This window comes from Rhizophagus irregularis, chromosome 24 (genome assembly GCF_026210795.1).
Source record: "Rhizophagus irregularis chromosome 24, complete sequence".
Taxonomy (NCBI): Eukaryota; Fungi; Glomeromycota; class Glomeromycetes; order Glomerales; family Glomeraceae; genus Rhizophagus; species Rhizophagus irregularis.
The window spans coordinates 3388438-3406633 of NC_089452.1; the positions used below are offsets into that span (position 1 = coordinate 3388438).

The 18196-nt window shown below is 22.3% G+C and overlaps 4 protein-coding genes across 4 annotated transcripts; 1 reads left to right on the plus strand and 3 right to left on the minus strand.

Moving 5' to 3' along the window:
- Positions 1-928: 928 nt before the first annotated feature.
- OCT59_016429 (uncharacterized protein) lies at positions 929-1141 on the minus strand (the record flags this gene model as incomplete). Its single annotated transcript, XM_066132469.1, has 1 exon — positions 929-1141. The coding sequence occupies one exon, from the start codon at positions 1139-1141 to the stop codon at positions 929-931; it is 213 nt and encodes a 70-aa protein (XP_066003448.1).
- Positions 1142-4635: 3494 nt separating this feature from the next.
- On the plus strand, positions 4636-5592 carry OCT59_016430 (uncharacterized protein). The gene is made up of 6 exons (XM_066132470.1): positions 4636-4981; positions 5065-5076; positions 5155-5199; positions 5276-5311; positions 5383-5428; positions 5507-5592. The coding sequence occupies exons 1-5, from the start codon at positions 4693-4695 to the stop codon at positions 5412-5414; spliced, it is 414 nt and encodes a 137-aa protein (XP_066003449.1). The 5' UTR covers positions 4636-4692; the 3' UTR covers positions 5415-5428; positions 5507-5592.
- Positions 5593-6600: 1008 nt separating this feature from the next.
- Positions 6601-6936, minus strand: OCT59_016431 (uncharacterized protein; the record flags this gene model as incomplete). Its single annotated transcript, XM_025324185.1, has 1 exon — positions 6601-6936. One exon carries the CDS (start codon positions 6934-6936, stop codon positions 6601-6603), a length of 336 nt encoding a protein of 111 aa, XP_025187472.1.
- Positions 6937-10204: 3268 nt separating this feature from the next.
- On the minus strand, positions 10205-10660 carry OCT59_016432 (uncharacterized protein; the record flags this gene model as incomplete). The annotated part of the gene is made up of 1 exon (XM_066132471.1): positions 10205-10660. One exon carries the CDS (start codon positions 10658-10660, stop codon positions 10205-10207), a length of 456 nt encoding a protein of 151 aa, XP_066003450.1.
- Positions 10661-18196: the final 7536 nt, after the last annotated feature.

An 18196-nucleotide genomic window follows, 5' to 3' on the forward strand; every position in this document is an offset into this window, starting at 1 on the left:
TACCTAAGCCCGTAATAAATTACGTTGCTTAAACAAAATAATATTTTATTAATAATATAAATAAATACAATAATATGCTTGGTTTAACAGTACTAAATATATCCTAAATCTAAAAATACTTTCTACAAGAAACATCCTGTCGCCTCTTATGTCTATTGAGATCAAAATCTGAAAATTTTAGATTTTCCACATCTTATGCTCAATCGAACTGCACACTTCAGTACTTACCATTTTTCATGTTTTTTGAAATTTTGGATTTTTCCTTCGTTTTTGATCAAATCTCCTAAAAATAATTATCCTAATTATAGTTCTTTTTCAAAATGAATTACAAATTCAAATAACATGCTTTCTAGTTTAACGTCATCTGACGTTATATTTGTAACGTCATACAATTTTAAAATACTAAAAATTTACACTAATTTTAAATATAATACTGCGCCTCATAATTAATAAATTTACTATCATAGGTATATTACGGCATTACAATATTTATCGCAAAAATCGTACTTGTGATTACGGATTTGATATTATGAAATTAAGTATAGCGGTAAGTTTGAATCAGAAATATTGCATTACTTATTTTATTATCTCATTGCTAATCTCCCTGGTTTATTCTGTAGATTCGAAATTACTTAATCTCTCATGCTGAACTTGGCTAAAATAGAAACTTTTTATATTGAACTGTGCGGATGAGAAATGTTGTTAGTTAAATAACAATAGTAACAGAAATAAATTAGTTACAGATATTTTCCGTAAATTTGAGAAAGAAAAGAAATAGCTTGATGCTGAGACTCGTATTTAATGGCCTAGGTCACCACCCTCTTCGATAGCATCATATTATTTTATATATTTTATATCATTTTTTTATGAAACTATTAATTAAGTTTGCACATATCAGGCTAGTCAATAGTCGTAAAAAAAGGTGTGACTAGGCGCAGATCACTATATCACGGGAAATCACTGGATTTGTCTCATCAATTAAAAAATCGAACAAGAGCACAATGAAAGCATTAGGAAGGTAAAGCGGGGAGAGATCATCATCAATCTCTAGTTCTGAAGTAACAACAAGTATACGATCAAGTTCCTCTTTAGAGAGACCTGAACGATTACTCAAGGAAATACCTATTGAGCGATCACCCATCATTTAAAACCATCACTCTGGAGATTTTCCTGTTACATCAAGACATCTGTCAAAACACCTGTGATCTCTAGGCTTGTAACACCTGCTCTCCCCTCTTTTTCATGAAGTGCGAATGTTATTAGTGTCACTATTAATAATAATTACGTTGACGCTTCAGATGAGCAAGAGGATTAGGATGTTTTTATTAATGAAGGAATAGCTTAGCAAATTTTAGACAATTTATTATTTTTTTATGGCTGTAAGTTCGTATAATATAAGCACAGCATATTAGAAAAAGCAAATGTAATATTCATTAATGTCAGTTGTATAATAAAAAATAAATCTTCTCGTAGTAGACAAAGTCTATCGGCTTTCCATTAGGCGTACACAAGTTAAAAAAGGAGAAAGACCCGATATGGGCAAAACTTTATTTTTATTTTTATGATAAGCGTATAAGTAGTACATAATTCATTGGCAGACAAAATAACCGAAAGAAAAAGAATCATCAACTATTTATTTTTGTATCGAGATTTTTTTTAAATAATATGAAACCAGTTTTTAAAAAAAGTTCGGTAAGTCGAAAGTTCAATATATCATGGGTTCGTTACATCGAGGTAAGACTGTATAGTTTTTTATTAAAGTATAGGTTTTATTAATATACCAAATAATTTTTTTTCTCGTTTATAGTAGAACAAGAAGGTAAAAGAACTTGCAACTTTCAAGTATATTTTTTATGTAAACATTTAATCTTCTAAATGCTTATTTTAATAGAATATCATAGTAGGCCATATGATTTATTAATTATTAATCATTATTAATTTATTTAATTTCAATGTTCCTTTCTTTTAGTTATTCGATATAGCAACACTTCAAAGAGCAGTATTTTAACGAGCAACACTTCAAAAAACAATACTTCCAAAAACAGTGCCTCAAATAGTAAAAGTAGTGGCACTTTACATTTTTCTAAAGGTTTTAAATTATATTATTTTTAAACAATAAATGAATATTATCTAATAATTTTACAAGCCTTTTTTTTTTTAATTTCCAGAGTATTCGGAACATTTAAGATCTCGCATCCCTGTATAATGCTTATTGGATTAATTGAGATTTTTTTTTTTAGATATTATGAACACAAACATTTTAGTAATGTTCAGAGAATTTGTGCTGGAAGATTCGAAGAAATCTATCGTGCAAATTGGAAAAATTCAGAACAATATTTAATTTTGAAATCCTTCTTTAATATTGATAATATTACTAATAATTGTTCATGAGAATAATGAGATATAAATTATGAAATAAATATACTGTATACACTAATCATTAAATTTATATTTCAATGTAATATACAATTTCTAACTTCAATTTCATACTTTACTTGGAACGGTAAATACAACTTTCATATCAATTGAATTTGTGACATGCCATGTTTATATAATGAAAGAATTATTACTTTATTTAAACTACAAAGTAATTATCACAGAGTTTTTAGCGTGTATTATTTTTTAATAGCAATCTAGTATTTGCTTATCAAATTGTCTGACAAAAAAATTGAATTATAATAAATATAGAATAATTTCCTTATGTTGGACGAAAATCATTAGCGATTAGTCAGATTGGAATAGAACAGAAATAAATTGAAGTTCGAATTTCCTTTTATAGTATAATTTTGGCTGGAATTAATGATTTTTTTGACTATATATATTAAGTAAGCTTATTAGAATTACTCGAATATACTCGAACGGATAATTATTTCATGATTTAAAACAACTATTTCTAATACCTTAGGACTATATTAAAATTTTATCTGGTATATAAAGTATACACTTTTCAATTAAAAAAATATTTAGTTGACTTTTATTAGTTATAATCATTATAATAATCGCGATTTTTTAGGAACATTGGAATACTGTGGATGTGGCTTTGGAAATATCCGTAATGTCCGTTAAATACCCGTTAAATGACGTAATTACTAACAAAAACAGTAGGGATTTACCTTATTTCCGCCGCTGTGTGCCGATGAGGTGATTGAGGCGTCATTAGTAATAGATTGAAACAATAGACTTACACCTGTCGTCGTTATACGCCGATGACAAATATAGTGTATAATTAACTATAAGTGTATTAAATGTCCAAATTATTAATGCATTTAATAGGGAGGCGTCAATTATAATACGCGTATAAGCATATTACATTTCTAAAATTATTGATCATTGAAACAATAAATCGGTCAATAGCAGAGGTTACCGTCATACGCCGAAGAGGCGTCAGTTATAAATATGCAGTCAATCTGTTAATGAGCATATTAAATGTCTAAAATTTTTGATCATTTAACATAGCGAAACAGTAGATCGGTCAATAATTAAATGTCTAAAATTATTGATGCATTTAACAAAGCGTATATTTTAACAGATTACAATATTCATAAAAATCTTGACGAAAGATACGAATTTAGGAAAAAAACCATAAGTGAAGATGAATCTCTTAATCCAGATGAAAAAAAAGAGGCAATAAGAATATTAAGTAAACGTTATGACTATGATAAAATTATATCTAATGAAGGAATAAAAAGAATTTGTGATAACTGTAAAAAAGAACGTTTAGCGCTTTCATATTGTGAGCATTGCGTTCGGAATTATTTAAAAAAAAAATTTTCTGATTGGACATCAAATAACAATAAAATTGATAATTTGATAAAGAAATGTCAGATGCAAACCATTGGTCCAAATAAAATAATTGAGTGGATTCCATACAGTGATTTTCAGGATATTAAATATTTCACTAAAGGAGGATTCTCTAATATATATTTAGCAAAATGGATTAATGGACATTTTATAGAATGGAACTCTGATGAAAAACGGTTAAAACGAAATGGAATGGAGAGTGTAATTCTTAAAGATTTAGAAAGTGTAGAAAGTGCTAAGAGAAGTTGGTTTGAAGAGGTATATATTTTAAAAGTACAATTTAATATTGTACAATTACGAAATTAAGCAACTCCACCGGAATTAAGTGCTTAATTTCGGAACTGTACGGTATTTTCTTTCAATTTTGTTAAAGAGAAAAGATAAATTCAAATTTAATTACATTAATAGGCAAAGTCGCACTTAACTATTAGTAATAAATGGGCGGGTATCATTCAATGTTATGGCTTAACTCAAAATCCTTCAAACGGAAATTATATGCTTGTAGTAAGTCAAATGGACATAGATTTAAGAAGTTATTTACTACAAAATCGTAACCTTACATGGAAGGAAAGAATTAAAATTATTGTTGATATAATTGACGCTCTTTTAAGAATTCATAAAGAAAATGCAATCCATAGAGATTTGCATTCAGGAAATATATTACATTTACGAAGTTATAATTGTTGGTATATTAGTGATCTTGGATTTTGTGGACCCGCTGATAAACCATTAGGAAGTATATATGGAAATCTTCCCTATATAGCACCAGAAGTTATAGCTGGTAGAGGATATACCGAAAAATCTGATATTTATAGTGTTGCAATGCTAATGTGGGAAATTTCGTCTGGACAACCACCATTTATTAATTATGAACATAATTATGATCTTGCAATGGATATTGTTGCTGGTAAAAGACCAAAGATTGTGTCAGGAACCCCATTACAATATAAAGAACTAATGGAACGATGTTGGAATGCAAATCCAAAAGAAAGACCTAATATTGATATTCTTTGGAGCGAAATGATGAAGATTAATAAATCATATCATCAAAATAATATTGATCATTCAGATAATTCGCACTTAAGTGTAAATTATAATATAAATTCTATTTCTACGAATCTATCTTGTAGTAAAATTTTTAGTTTTAATAATTTACCCGAGCCAAGAAATGCTACTAAAGGTATAATATTTTATTCATAAAATAATTGTTTTTCTCTAGTAAAATTTATGATATTAATATATGTTTTATGTTTTAAATTACAGATGAACTAGAAGGTACTTCTTTATAAAATTTATAATAATATATTAAATATTAAATGTTGACTAATATAATTTTCTTAATTATTTTAAAAGGATATCATAGTATACAAAATGATTTAGGAATTCCAAATACTAACGGTATATATTATACATATACATGAATTTCGATTAAAATATTTCAAATAACGTTAAAATATATTATTATTATTTTTAGATATTATGTACAATAATAAGATCGAACAGAATGATGGTAAGATATAATTGTTGATATAATAGTAGTTATCAATAAAAGCATGACATTATCTTATTTTTTTTTATTAGAAAATGAACCGGAGGATTCAGCTTTGAAATGAATTAAATGATGAAGGTATTTACTTTTTTCAAATTACTAATAAAGTTGAAAATATTATTAATAAATTTATGACACAATGGTTTATTTCAAAAGATTGGAATTATTGAAGGTAATTAGTTAAAATTTAATCATTTTAACTAATAATAAAGTAACTGTCTCATAATTGTATTGCATAAGTTAATCAATATGGACTTAAAAAGTAATTTAATATGCTTTATTATAATCAACTAACTACAAAAGTAGTATCTTTAATTTTATAATTAATATCAAAAGTAATTAGTATTTTTATTTTTATTATAATTAATTTAACTACAAAAGTAATTATTATTTTAGTTCAAGATATTTTATATTTAAAAATCATTTTATTCATTTTATTGATATATTATACTAATTTTACGCCTACTATAAATAATGATAAATTTTTCCTAATGTAAAATTTATCAATAAGTATTTAAATGTTGAAATCTTAATTCTGACCAAATTTATATTTTATAATTCCGACCAGAATTAACGAAGTCACGTGTAGCCATCGGCACAATAGAGTTTCTTTAACCACTAAGTGAATTATGGGAGATGCTCTTATTGTATGAGATGCTTATAATTACTGAAACAATAGATTTGAAATTTTTATGTGCCATATTATCATACAATAAGAAATAAAATTATAATAAAATATAAAAATATACAATAATGCAAAAAATGTATATAATTGATTACAAAATTATATAAACACCTAGAGTACACTAAAATAAATTTAGTATCCCCTATAACTAAGTTCAATCTATAACTAAAGAAACAAAAAACTAATAAATTTACAGACTAAATTTGTTAAGTCTAAAATCTATTTTTATGTAAAAAAAAAAACGCTACTAAACTAAAAATTTTTTTAAAATTTTTTCTAAGGTTTTCTAATTTTCATATAACGATATTGACTGAATAATAAATCCTATATTATCTACTTTGCATACCTACAAAACAAAAAAAAATTAATAAAAATAAAATCCAAATTAATACATTAAGAATCCAAATCTCTGAATCTAAAGTCTATAAACCCTTTATGAAAATGTCTCCGATAAACAACTTATCTTTGACCAGATCCAAATTTAAATCCAAAGGTCTTGACCTCAATATTAGTTTAATTGATAGGACAAATTTGTTTATTCGCTGTCGGAATCATCTCTTCATCCTTACGTTGTCACTACGCGTTTTTTATTTTCATTAACTTTGTCTTCCTCCACTGTAGTTACAATCTCTTCTGTTGTTATTTCCTCTTTCTTTTTCTCTATTTTATCCAGGCGTTCACTAAATTTGTTATTTAAATCGTCTAGTTCCTCATGTTCTTCTTTGCTTCTTGGTATCGTCGATAAAGAACCAGATAGTGCATTTACAAATTTATCTTTCGATGTTGTGTGTATAGGTACACTAAATTTGGTGAATCCGGTCCTTTTCTTAAACACCCCACCCTTTCCTATTAGTTCATCTTGATCTTTCATTTGTAGTCCTCTTCCAATATCCTCCTCCATTGTGGACTTATAAATTGCCTGCATCAGATCGTTTTCGTTGTTGAAATAAATCAAAATATATTTAATTTTGTTAATTTTGATTATTTTGGCAAAATGTCCACCGTAATTATTTATATATTCTTTATCATTTCAAAATCATTTTTCGCCTGTTCTTTCTCAGCCAACTATATCTCTTTTTAAGTTTCGTTGCGTCTAATTTCACGTCAAACATCCTGAAAAAATAGCTTTCGGTCATTTTTTGTTAGAGCTATATTAGATCTGCCTTTTAGAAAAATTTCTTCCATCTCTTTTGTTAAGCGAATTCTAGCTCTGACTGTCTTGTATTTATAATTCCGTTTGACTTCTAATCTCTCAATATATCCTACTTTTTTCATCATTTCGTAAATAAAACTTTAGATCACGTGATTGCGCGGCAAAATATTTATCCAGATAATCACGGAATTTCATCCTTTTCAACTCTTGTGTTGATGATTTCTTTTTGGATATTTGGCGTCGCTTGTGGCGTTTTCTCTTACTATCCGGTTTACTTGAGTTGGCTGTATTACTTGTTCTTATTTTCTCTTCTAAATCGTCTACTTATTTTTTCTGTAAAATTATTCGTTCCTCTGTTGTTACTTCAATTTGCTTGATTTTTCCTTTAAGCTCCTTGATTTCTTAATTATTCTTCCAATTATTTTATAAAGCGAGCTTCTTGATTGGTTCTTTGTTTACTGTGCTTTTCGAAGAATTCTCATACTCTATATCATTTAATATTTTCTTCAAGTGTTCGCTTCCTAACTTTATAGCAAACAAGACTGCATAGAGTATTGGAATACGCCTATTTGGGCATTTATTATCAACATTGTGCTGCTCAATTCTCCTGGCGGTATTATAGTCCTGCTTCCTAAACGTAACCTTTCATATTCTGCTAAGTCAAACTTTGTAAAGTCTATGTCGTAGTCAATATCGTAAAAGTCCTGTATATGTTCTCCCAAGCTGTCAAACCTTCTGTAATACTTTCGTAAGTAATTTGCTATACTCTTTCCGTTGATAAAACGTTCCTCTCTGATCATATTTGTTGGTATTTTTTAATAAATTTTTCGTAAAAATTTGGTATGGAAGATCATCAGAAAGAGTTCTATTTTACTCTTCTAAGTTTTTCTCCATTTTGTCTTGCAATATTATTCATTCCTTTGCTGTTACTTCCATTTCTTTTATCTTTTCCTTGAGCTCGTTGATTTCTTCCTCTTTTAACTTGATTAAACGTGTCTTATCTTCTACATCTTTCTCTAAAGATAGCTTCTTTTCTTCCTAGTCTTGTGATAATTCTTTGTTGTGTGAAGAAGAAGAAACTATTGGCTCCTTTTGTGCTGTGCCTTCAGAAAAATTCTCACGAAGTATCTCTTCCAATATTTTCTTTAGTATTTTGCTTCCCAACTTTATAGAGAATAAAACTGCCATTAAAACTGACTCTCTCCTATTTGAGCATATATCAGCCAGAATTCCTTTCTTACGTCTTCCTGTACAAAAAAAGTACTTCTCCTAAGTGTATTTCTTCATAATTTACTAGATTAAATTTTTCGTCATCTTCTAGTTTGTCAATATTGTAGAAGTCCATCAAGTGATTGTATTCCATACCCACAAAACATTCAAATATTGTTCTAGGTTGTATTTCATTCTCTTTCCATATGTATAAACTTTGATTTCGGTCATTTTTATTGTAAGTTTATATATTAAATTGTTTTTTTTCCTTCTGATAAAATTTTGTACGAAAGACCCCGTTGTGAAGAACTACATTATTTTGCTTTTAAAAGTAGTATCAATAATATATAGTTATTGTTTTTAATTTACAAAGTAACTACTAAGTATTTGATAATACGTCTACTTATAATCAAAATTAGTTTTACTGCATTAAAATATTAATTATGATATTATTATTGCTCGATTTTGAAATACTTTAGACAATTTTTACTGCTTTTAAATTTTTAAAATACAAAATTATTATTCTTTGATTAATATGGTTATTATTTAAAGATTTTTTCGATGTATCATAGAAATAACAAGCTGAAAGAAAAATCTAATATTACACACTAATTTGATTTTGATTTTCGAATTATGTTTATAAACTAATTTGAAGAAGTACAAATAGGATTAAGATGTTTTTCACTTTATTGTTATCAAAAATCATAATCTTGTACTAAATTATCAGGCAGTCCGATATTCATTCATTAATCGTTATAATTAGTCAGATAATATTGCTTTATAACAGTATGCAAAATTTTACGAACTGACCGCTATATAAATTATTTTGCCAAAATTATATGGTAGATTTTATTGAAAATGAAATTTTTTTGAGGCGCTGTCTTTATTTTCAATTAGATTTTCACAAAAAGTATAAGTTTAAATTTTAAAATTAAGGTAAAAGGATCGTAAGAAATTATTAAAAATGCATTAGGTAACAATTAACGATGTATTGATAAGATTGGTTTAGTGATTTTTTACTTTTTAATGAGTGATTATAATAAAACAATATTAAATTAGTAAAATGATTTTTAATTAAACTATTTTTTGAGTAAATTTTAAGAAAATAAAAATATTATGAGTCAAAATAAATTATAAAATATTAAGAAATGAATAAATAAACACATTAGCTAATATTAACTAAATACAGTAAATATACTTTTATCAATTCCATTTAATATTTTCTTTTTTAACATCTGGATATAGTGTGGGAAAGAAAAAAAATAATGATTGGTGATAAAGAATATCATATACATAAAATAATATAAAAATAAATATTCATAAAAAATAACAAATATAAAAAATTTAACTATGGGTTGAAGTTTCCTGCATACAGTAAAATTTTGATAATTAAGATATAAAAAAAAGATTTATTTAAATTACAAACTAAGTAACTTGTAAATATTTACTACTCTAGTCTTAGTGTTTAAATAATTCTAAATAAAATAAAAAAATAAAGAGAATACAAATATTTAATACTTGCAATTGGAAAAGCTATAAAGAAAAGGAATTATTTAAATTACAAACTAAGTAACTTGTAAATATTTTACTACTCTAGTCTTAGTGTTTAAATAAATTTACAAATAAAATAAAAAACAATTTCTGCTGAATATATCATGTCAAATACCATTTAAAAAAACTATAATTTATAATTAGTTAATTTTATCTTATTTAATATCTAAATAATAATTAAATAAATAAAAAAATTAAACTATAAAATAATTGCAAACTTAAATTTCCTTTTAATACTAGTATATTACATACCTAATTACTCATCTTTAATTATACAATCATCCAAATCTTCAGTCATACCAGTAGAAGAACAGCTTGCATGATAATTTTGTGAATCTTCACTTTCAAGAATTTCATTCAATTCTTTACTAGTAAAATCAAGTAAGCGACTTGTATAACATGTTTGTGGATGAGATTCAGTAGCGAGATTGTTATGCCCAATTGGTGCATTTATAAATTCCATAATGTTGCTTTTTAATTCTTCACTGACTTTATAAGGACGGAAAATCCAATTATCAATAACATCTTTCACTTTTAATGCAGATGGTCTTTTTAATGGATCTTCATTCCAACATTTTTTCATTAAATCTACATAACATTGTGGAGTATTTTCAATAATTTCAGGACGTTCACCTTTACAAATACTTAAACTAAGTTGAAGATCATGTGCTCTATTATTAAATGGTGGTATTCCAGATGTAAACTCCCACATAATCATAGAAAAACTATATATATCACTAGCTGGAGTATAAGATTTGCCTCTTAAAACTTCAGGTGCCATAAACGGAATAACACCATAAATATCATATTTTTTCAAAAACGATTTTATAGGTTGACATAATCCCAAATCACTAATATAAATTTTATCCTTATTCTTTTCATTATGATTTAAAATATTACCATCATGAAAATCACAATGAATAAGATTTTCTCCATGAATTTTACTAAGTCCAGAAATAATTTCGTACAACATAAATAGTTTTTGATTCCAATTATTTTCGACTATTGTTGTTAAATTTTCTCTTAAGTTACCTTTATTCGCATATTCCATTACTACCATAAATTTTGAAGTATTTGGATCTTCTGTAAATCCATAAAAATTTATAATATCATTTGAATCTAAAACACTTGTATGATATTCCCACTATAAAAAGTAATAATAGTTTATTAATATAAATAAATTTTAATTTAAATTAAGAAATAGAAAATAATATATCATACTTCTTTTAAAAATTCATTTAAGTTTTCATTTAAATTCTTGTGACATTTAAGAATTACTTCTTCGTCTCTATCATACTTTAACCAAGTAGCTTTATATATAGTACCAAATCCTCCTTCATTAAGATATTCAATATTTTTAAATCTATTATAAGGAATCCATTTTAAATTTTTTTTAAAAATAAAATCATCCATAATTTCATTTCCACTTTTCTCAAATCTATAAATTTAAATAATTAAAATTATATTATAGATTGTATTATAATTACACTAAAATAAATTATTTACTTACACTAAAATTTAAATAGGAATTTAATGTAGTATAATTCTTAGTTTTTGGACAAATACATATACAGTAATAACCTATAATTTACAACTTACCTACAAAAGTAACAGATATTTTTTAAATGAAAGAATTCAGTTAACAAATAAATATTATATAAAATATATAACAATAGAGATACTTACAAGCTAGATCATAAATAATTTTTTAAATAAAGAAATTAGATAGTTAAATTATATGTAAATATTATAACAATAAGTAATAATAGAATTAAATAAATAAATTACTATGACTTACCAACTAAAATAAATTACAAAATAATTTTTTAAATAAAGAAATTAGTTAGTTTAAATTATATGTAAATAACTAATAATAGAATTAAATAAATAAATTACTAGTATGACTTACTAACTAAAATAAATTACAAAATAATTTTTTAAATAAAGAAATTAGATAGTTAAATTATATGTAAATATTATAACAATAAGTAATAATAGAATTAAATAAATAACTTACCATCTATAAAATAATTTTTTAAATAAAGAAATTGGATAGTTTAAATTATATGTAAATATTATAACAATAACTAATAATAGAATTAAATAAATAACTTACTCCCTATATTATTTAATAATTTTTAAATAAAGAAATTAGTTAGTTTAAATTATATGTATATATTATAACAATAAGTAATAATAGAATTAAATAAATAACTTATAACTTACGATCTATTAAATAAAGAAATTAGTTAGTTTAAATTATAAGTAAATATTATAACAATAAGTAATAATAGAATTAAATAAATAAATTACTATGACTTACCAACTAAAATAAATTACAAAATAATTTTTTAAATAAAGAAAATAGTTAGTTTAAATTATATGTATATATTATAACAATAAGTAATAATAGAATTAAATAAATAACTTATAACTTACGATCTATTAAATAAAGAAATTAGTTAGTTTAAATTATAAGTAAATATTATAACAATAAGTAATAATAGAATTAATTAAATAACTTACTCCCTATATTATTTAATAATTTTTTAAATAAAGAAATTAGATAGTTTAAATTATATGTAAATATTATAACAATAAGTAATAATAGAATCAAATAAATAACTTACTCCCTATATTATTTAATAATTTTTAAATAAAGAAATTAGTTAGTTTAAATTATAAGTAAATATTATAACAATAAGTAATAATAGAATTAAATAAATAACTTACTCCCTATATTATTTAATGATTTTTTAAATAAAGAAATTAGTTAGTTTAAATTATATGTAAATATTATAACAATAAGTAATAATAGAATTAGATAAATAACTTACAATCTAAAGGAAATTACAAAATAATTTTTTAAATAAAGAAATTGGATAGTTTAAATTATATGTAAATATTATAACAATAACTAATAATAGAATTAAATAAATAACTTACTCCCTATATTATTTAATAATTTTTAAATAAAGAAATTAGTTAGTTTAAATTATAAGTAAATATTATAACAATAAGTAATAATAGAATTAAATAAATAACTTACTCCCTATATTATTTAATGATTTTTTAAATAAAGAAATTAGTTAGTTTAAATTATATGTAAATATTATAACAATAAGTAATAATAGAATTAGATAAATAAATTTTTAATAAACTTGAAATATAAAAGAAAAAAAAAAAATAGAATTAAAATAAATAACTTATAACTTACGATCTATTAAATAAAGAAATTAGATAGTTTAAATTATATGTAAATATTATAACAATAAGTAATAATATAATTAAATAAATAACTTACACCCTATATTATTTAATAATTTTTTAAATAAAGAAATTAGTTAGTTTAAATTATATGTAAATATTATAACAATAAGTAATAATAGAATTAAATAAATAACTTACCATCTATAAAATAATTTTTTAAATAAAGAAATTAGATAGTTTAAATTATATGTAAATATTATAACAATAAGTAATAATAGAATTAAATAAATAACTTACCATCTATAAAATAATTTTTTAAATAAAGAAATTAGATAGTTTAAATTATATGTAAATATTATAACAATAAGTAATAATAGAATTAAATAAATAACTTACACCCTATATTATTTAATAATTTTTTAAATAAAGAAATTAGATAGTAGTTTAAATTATATGTAAATATTATAACAATTAGTAATAATAGAATTAAATAAATAACTTACTCGCTATATTATTTAATAATTTTTAAATAAAGAAATTAGATAGTTTAAATTATATGTAAATGTTATAACAATAAGTAATAATAGAATTAAATAAATAACTTACTCGCTATATCATTTAATAATTTTTTAAATAAAGAAATTAGATAGTTTAAATTATATGTAAATATTATAACAATAACTAATAATAGAATTAAATAAATAACTTACTCCCTATATTATTTAATAATTTTTAAATAAAGAAATTAGTTAGTTTAAATTATATGTAAATGTTATAACAATAAGTAATAATAGAATTAAATAAATAACTTATAACTTACGATCTATTAAATAAAGAAAATAGTTAGTTTAAATTATATGTAAATATTATAACAATAAGTAATAATAGAATTAAATAAATAACTTACTCGCTATATCATTTAATAATTTTTTAAATAAAGAAATTAGATAGTTTAAATTATATGTAAATATTATAACAATAAGTAATAATAGAATTAAATAAATAACTTACCATCTATAAAATAATTTTTTAAATAAAGAAATTAGATAGTTTAAATTATATGTAAATATTATAACAATAAGTAATAATAGAATTAAATAAATAAATTACTATGACTTACCAACTAAAATAAATTACAAAATAATTTTTTAAATAAAGAAATTAGATAGTTTAAATTATATGTAAATATTATAAAAATAAGTAAGAATAGAATTAAATAAATAACTTACACACTATATTATTTAATAATTTTTAAATAAAGAAATTAGTTAGTTTAAATTATATGTAAATATTATAACAATAAGTAATAATAAAATTAAATAAATAACTTACACCCTATATTATTTAATAATTTTTTAAATAAAGAAATTAGATAGTAGTTTAAATTATATGTAAATATTATAACAATTAGTAATAATAGAATTAAATAAATAACTTACTCGCTATATTATTTAATAATTTTTAAATAAAGAAATTAGATAGTTTAAATTATATGTAAATGTTATAACAATAAGTAATAATAGAATTAAATAAATAACTTACTCGCTATATCATTTAATAATTTTTTAAATAAAGAAATTAGATAGTTTAAATTATATGTAAATATTATAACAATAAGTAATAATAGAATTAAATAAATAACTTACCATCTATAAAATAATTTTTTAAATAAAGAAATTAGATAGTTTAAATTATATGTAAATATTATAACAATAAGTAATAATAGAATTAAATAAATAAATTACTATGACTTACCAACTAAAATAAATTACAAAATAATTTTTTAAATAAAGAAATTAGATAGTTTAAATTATATGTAAATATTATAAAAATAAGTAAGAATAGAATTAAATAAATAACTTACACCCTATATTATTTAATAATTTTTAAATAAAGAAATTAGATAGTTTAAATTATATGTAAATATTATAACAATAAGTAATAATAGAATTAAATAAATAACTTACCATCTATAAAATAATTTTTTAAATAAAGAAATTAGATAGTTTAAATTATATGTAAATATTATAACAATAAGTAATAATAGAATTAAATAAATAACTTACACCCTATATTATTTAATAATTTTTTAAATAAAGAAATTAGATAGTTTAAATTATATGTAAATATTATAAAAATAAGTAAGAATAGAATTAAATAAATAACTTACACCCTATATTATTTAATAATTTTTAAATAAAGAAATTAGATAGTTTAAATTATATGTAAATATTATAACAATAAGTAATAATAGAATTAAATAAATAACTTACACCCTATATTATTTAATAATTTTTTAAATAAAGAAATTAGATAGTAGTTTAAATTATATGTAAATATTATAACAATTAGTAATAATAGAATTAAATAAATAAATTACTATGACTTACCAGCTAAAATAAATTACAAAATAATTTTTTAAATAAAGAAATTAGTATGTTTAAATTATATGTAAATATTAGAACAATAAGTAATAATAGAATTAAATAAATAACTTACAATCTAAAGGAAATTACAAAATAATTTTTTAAATAAAGAAATTGGATAGTTTAAATTATATGTAAATATTATAACAATAAGTAATAATAGAATTAAATAAATAACTTACTCCCTATATTATTTAATAATTTTTTAAATAAAGTAATTAGTTAGTTTAAATTATATAAATAATATAAATATAGATGTCATATAACTTACACCCTGTAGTATTATTAATTATTAATTAGTTAGACATAAAGATAATATAAAAGTATTTACTATAAATTATATATATTACTTACAATCTAATTATTTAATTAAGAATATAGTTAGTTGAATTATGTAATATTGAACAAATATATATAATATATATATTTGACTTACCATCTGTAATATAATTAATTATTTAAACAAAGAATTTAGTTATTTGAATATTTTATAAAATAAGTAAAGTAAAGAACTAAAGATTTGAATAACTGATAACTTACTGACTATAGTATTATTAAGCATTAAATGAATTATTTAGTTACATGAAATATAATTAAAATAATAAGTAATCCCATAGTTATTCAATTATAAGATAACTTATTAACTTACGAGCTAAATTATTTAATATAATTTCCATTTGTATAATGTAGATAGTTTAAGTTATATTTGTATATTATATAAGATAGATAGTAATATTTAAGTTCATTTACAAATAAAAATTTAATACTTCAGTTTGTTTAATATACCTTTAGACTCCTCAGTGCTACTTTCTTCAAATTCCTCAGAGCCATTTCCTTCGAATTCCTCAGAGCCACTTTCCTCAAATTCTTTAGTGTTACTCCCTTCAAATTCTTTAATACTACTGGAATCTAGTTTTATTATATTGCAAATTTATTTAAAAATTTTAGAAATTCTGATTATATTAATTATTTATGCTATATATATGGTTATTACCTTTATTATTACTGTGAGCCATTATTATATAATTATATTAAAATTCTCTAACTGTAAAAGATAACGTTAACATAATATTATTAAAACGCCTTTATTAGTATATGCAAAATGCATTATGTTGATCATCACAAGTGCAAGCATTTGCATGTATGACAAACAAATTTTGTACATCCGGAATATCAAACCTTATTGTTATACAGTGTAACGATTTTAAATTGCTCACACAGAGACTTTTCTATAAAATTATTTACATAAAACTATTTACAAAATCCTCGTTTCATAATACTTTAACTGTTTTCATATCATTATTTACAAGATTCGTTCTTAAAACCTCTTTCTAACTTGATTGGTCACGCTCTATTAAGATAATCAATTGCTACCACACATATTAGTTTCATATGTGCGCAATAATAATTTTTCATTGACATTTCAGCTGGTGCTCAAATTAAAATAATGACTATTTTTCTTTTCTTAGAAATACATTACCGGTAATTTCTTTTTAATGATCATATGAGGATGACCATTTTTCTATTCTCGGAGCATGCACCACTTGTAACGATCTAAGCCCTTGATAAATCACGTTGTCACCTTAGATGTTAACAAAATAATCCTTTATTAATAAAAATATGCTTGGTTTAATTAAAATACATTATTTCTCCTAAATTCCAAATTGCGATAATTTCCCTTCATATTAAAAATCTCTTTCTATCATTAATCCGATTAATGTGGCACTTTTTCATCATAAGAAAAAGGCAAAAAGAATCGAATATTAACTATTCTAAAGGTAAAATATATTTTCATATCATTTTTCTAAAAATTTCTGTTTTTCAAAATTATTTTTTTTTTAACTTGGTTTAATTCATATCCTTTTTATAATATTTTGTCATTTCATATTCCTAAAATGATCAATTTGATATCACCAATCAAATAATCTACAAGATAAATTGTGACTCTGTCAGCCCAGACCGCAGTTTACTCCTTTAGGTTAATAACTTATATGATCTTCAAATCAATTATTCCATTGGTTGATAGTTAACGTCATTCGGTCATTCCAGACTACACATTTTAAAATATATACACTAATTATAAATATAATACTGCGCCTCATGATTAATAAATTCACTAGGTATATTACGGCATTACAACAGTAAAATCATGAAACAGGAAATTTTGATTTTTTTCGTTAAAATCAATTTGGAAATAATCAGTTACATCTAAGATAAGTTTGTCAAATGAAATCAAATGTATCACTGCTGATCAAATAAATTATAACACTTCGAGACTTTAAAAAAAAATAATTTAATGATTCCTTTTCTTAGTAAATTATAATTTTATATATTAATTTTTCACACTCCTTTAGCGGTTCACATTTTCTTATAACTTTTATTAGTTAAAATAATATATTTCATGTTAATAAGATAATAAATTTTTATAAAAAGTCTTTATATTGGACATCAAGATTTACATATATTTATTTTCTAGTTTCAATAGTTATTATCCTTTTTCATGATTATAATTTCATTAAATTATAATAGTTTTATAATGTTAAATATATAAAGATTCTCTATATGAGATTATACATGTTGATTGGTTACATATCACATGATTGGTATTGTCT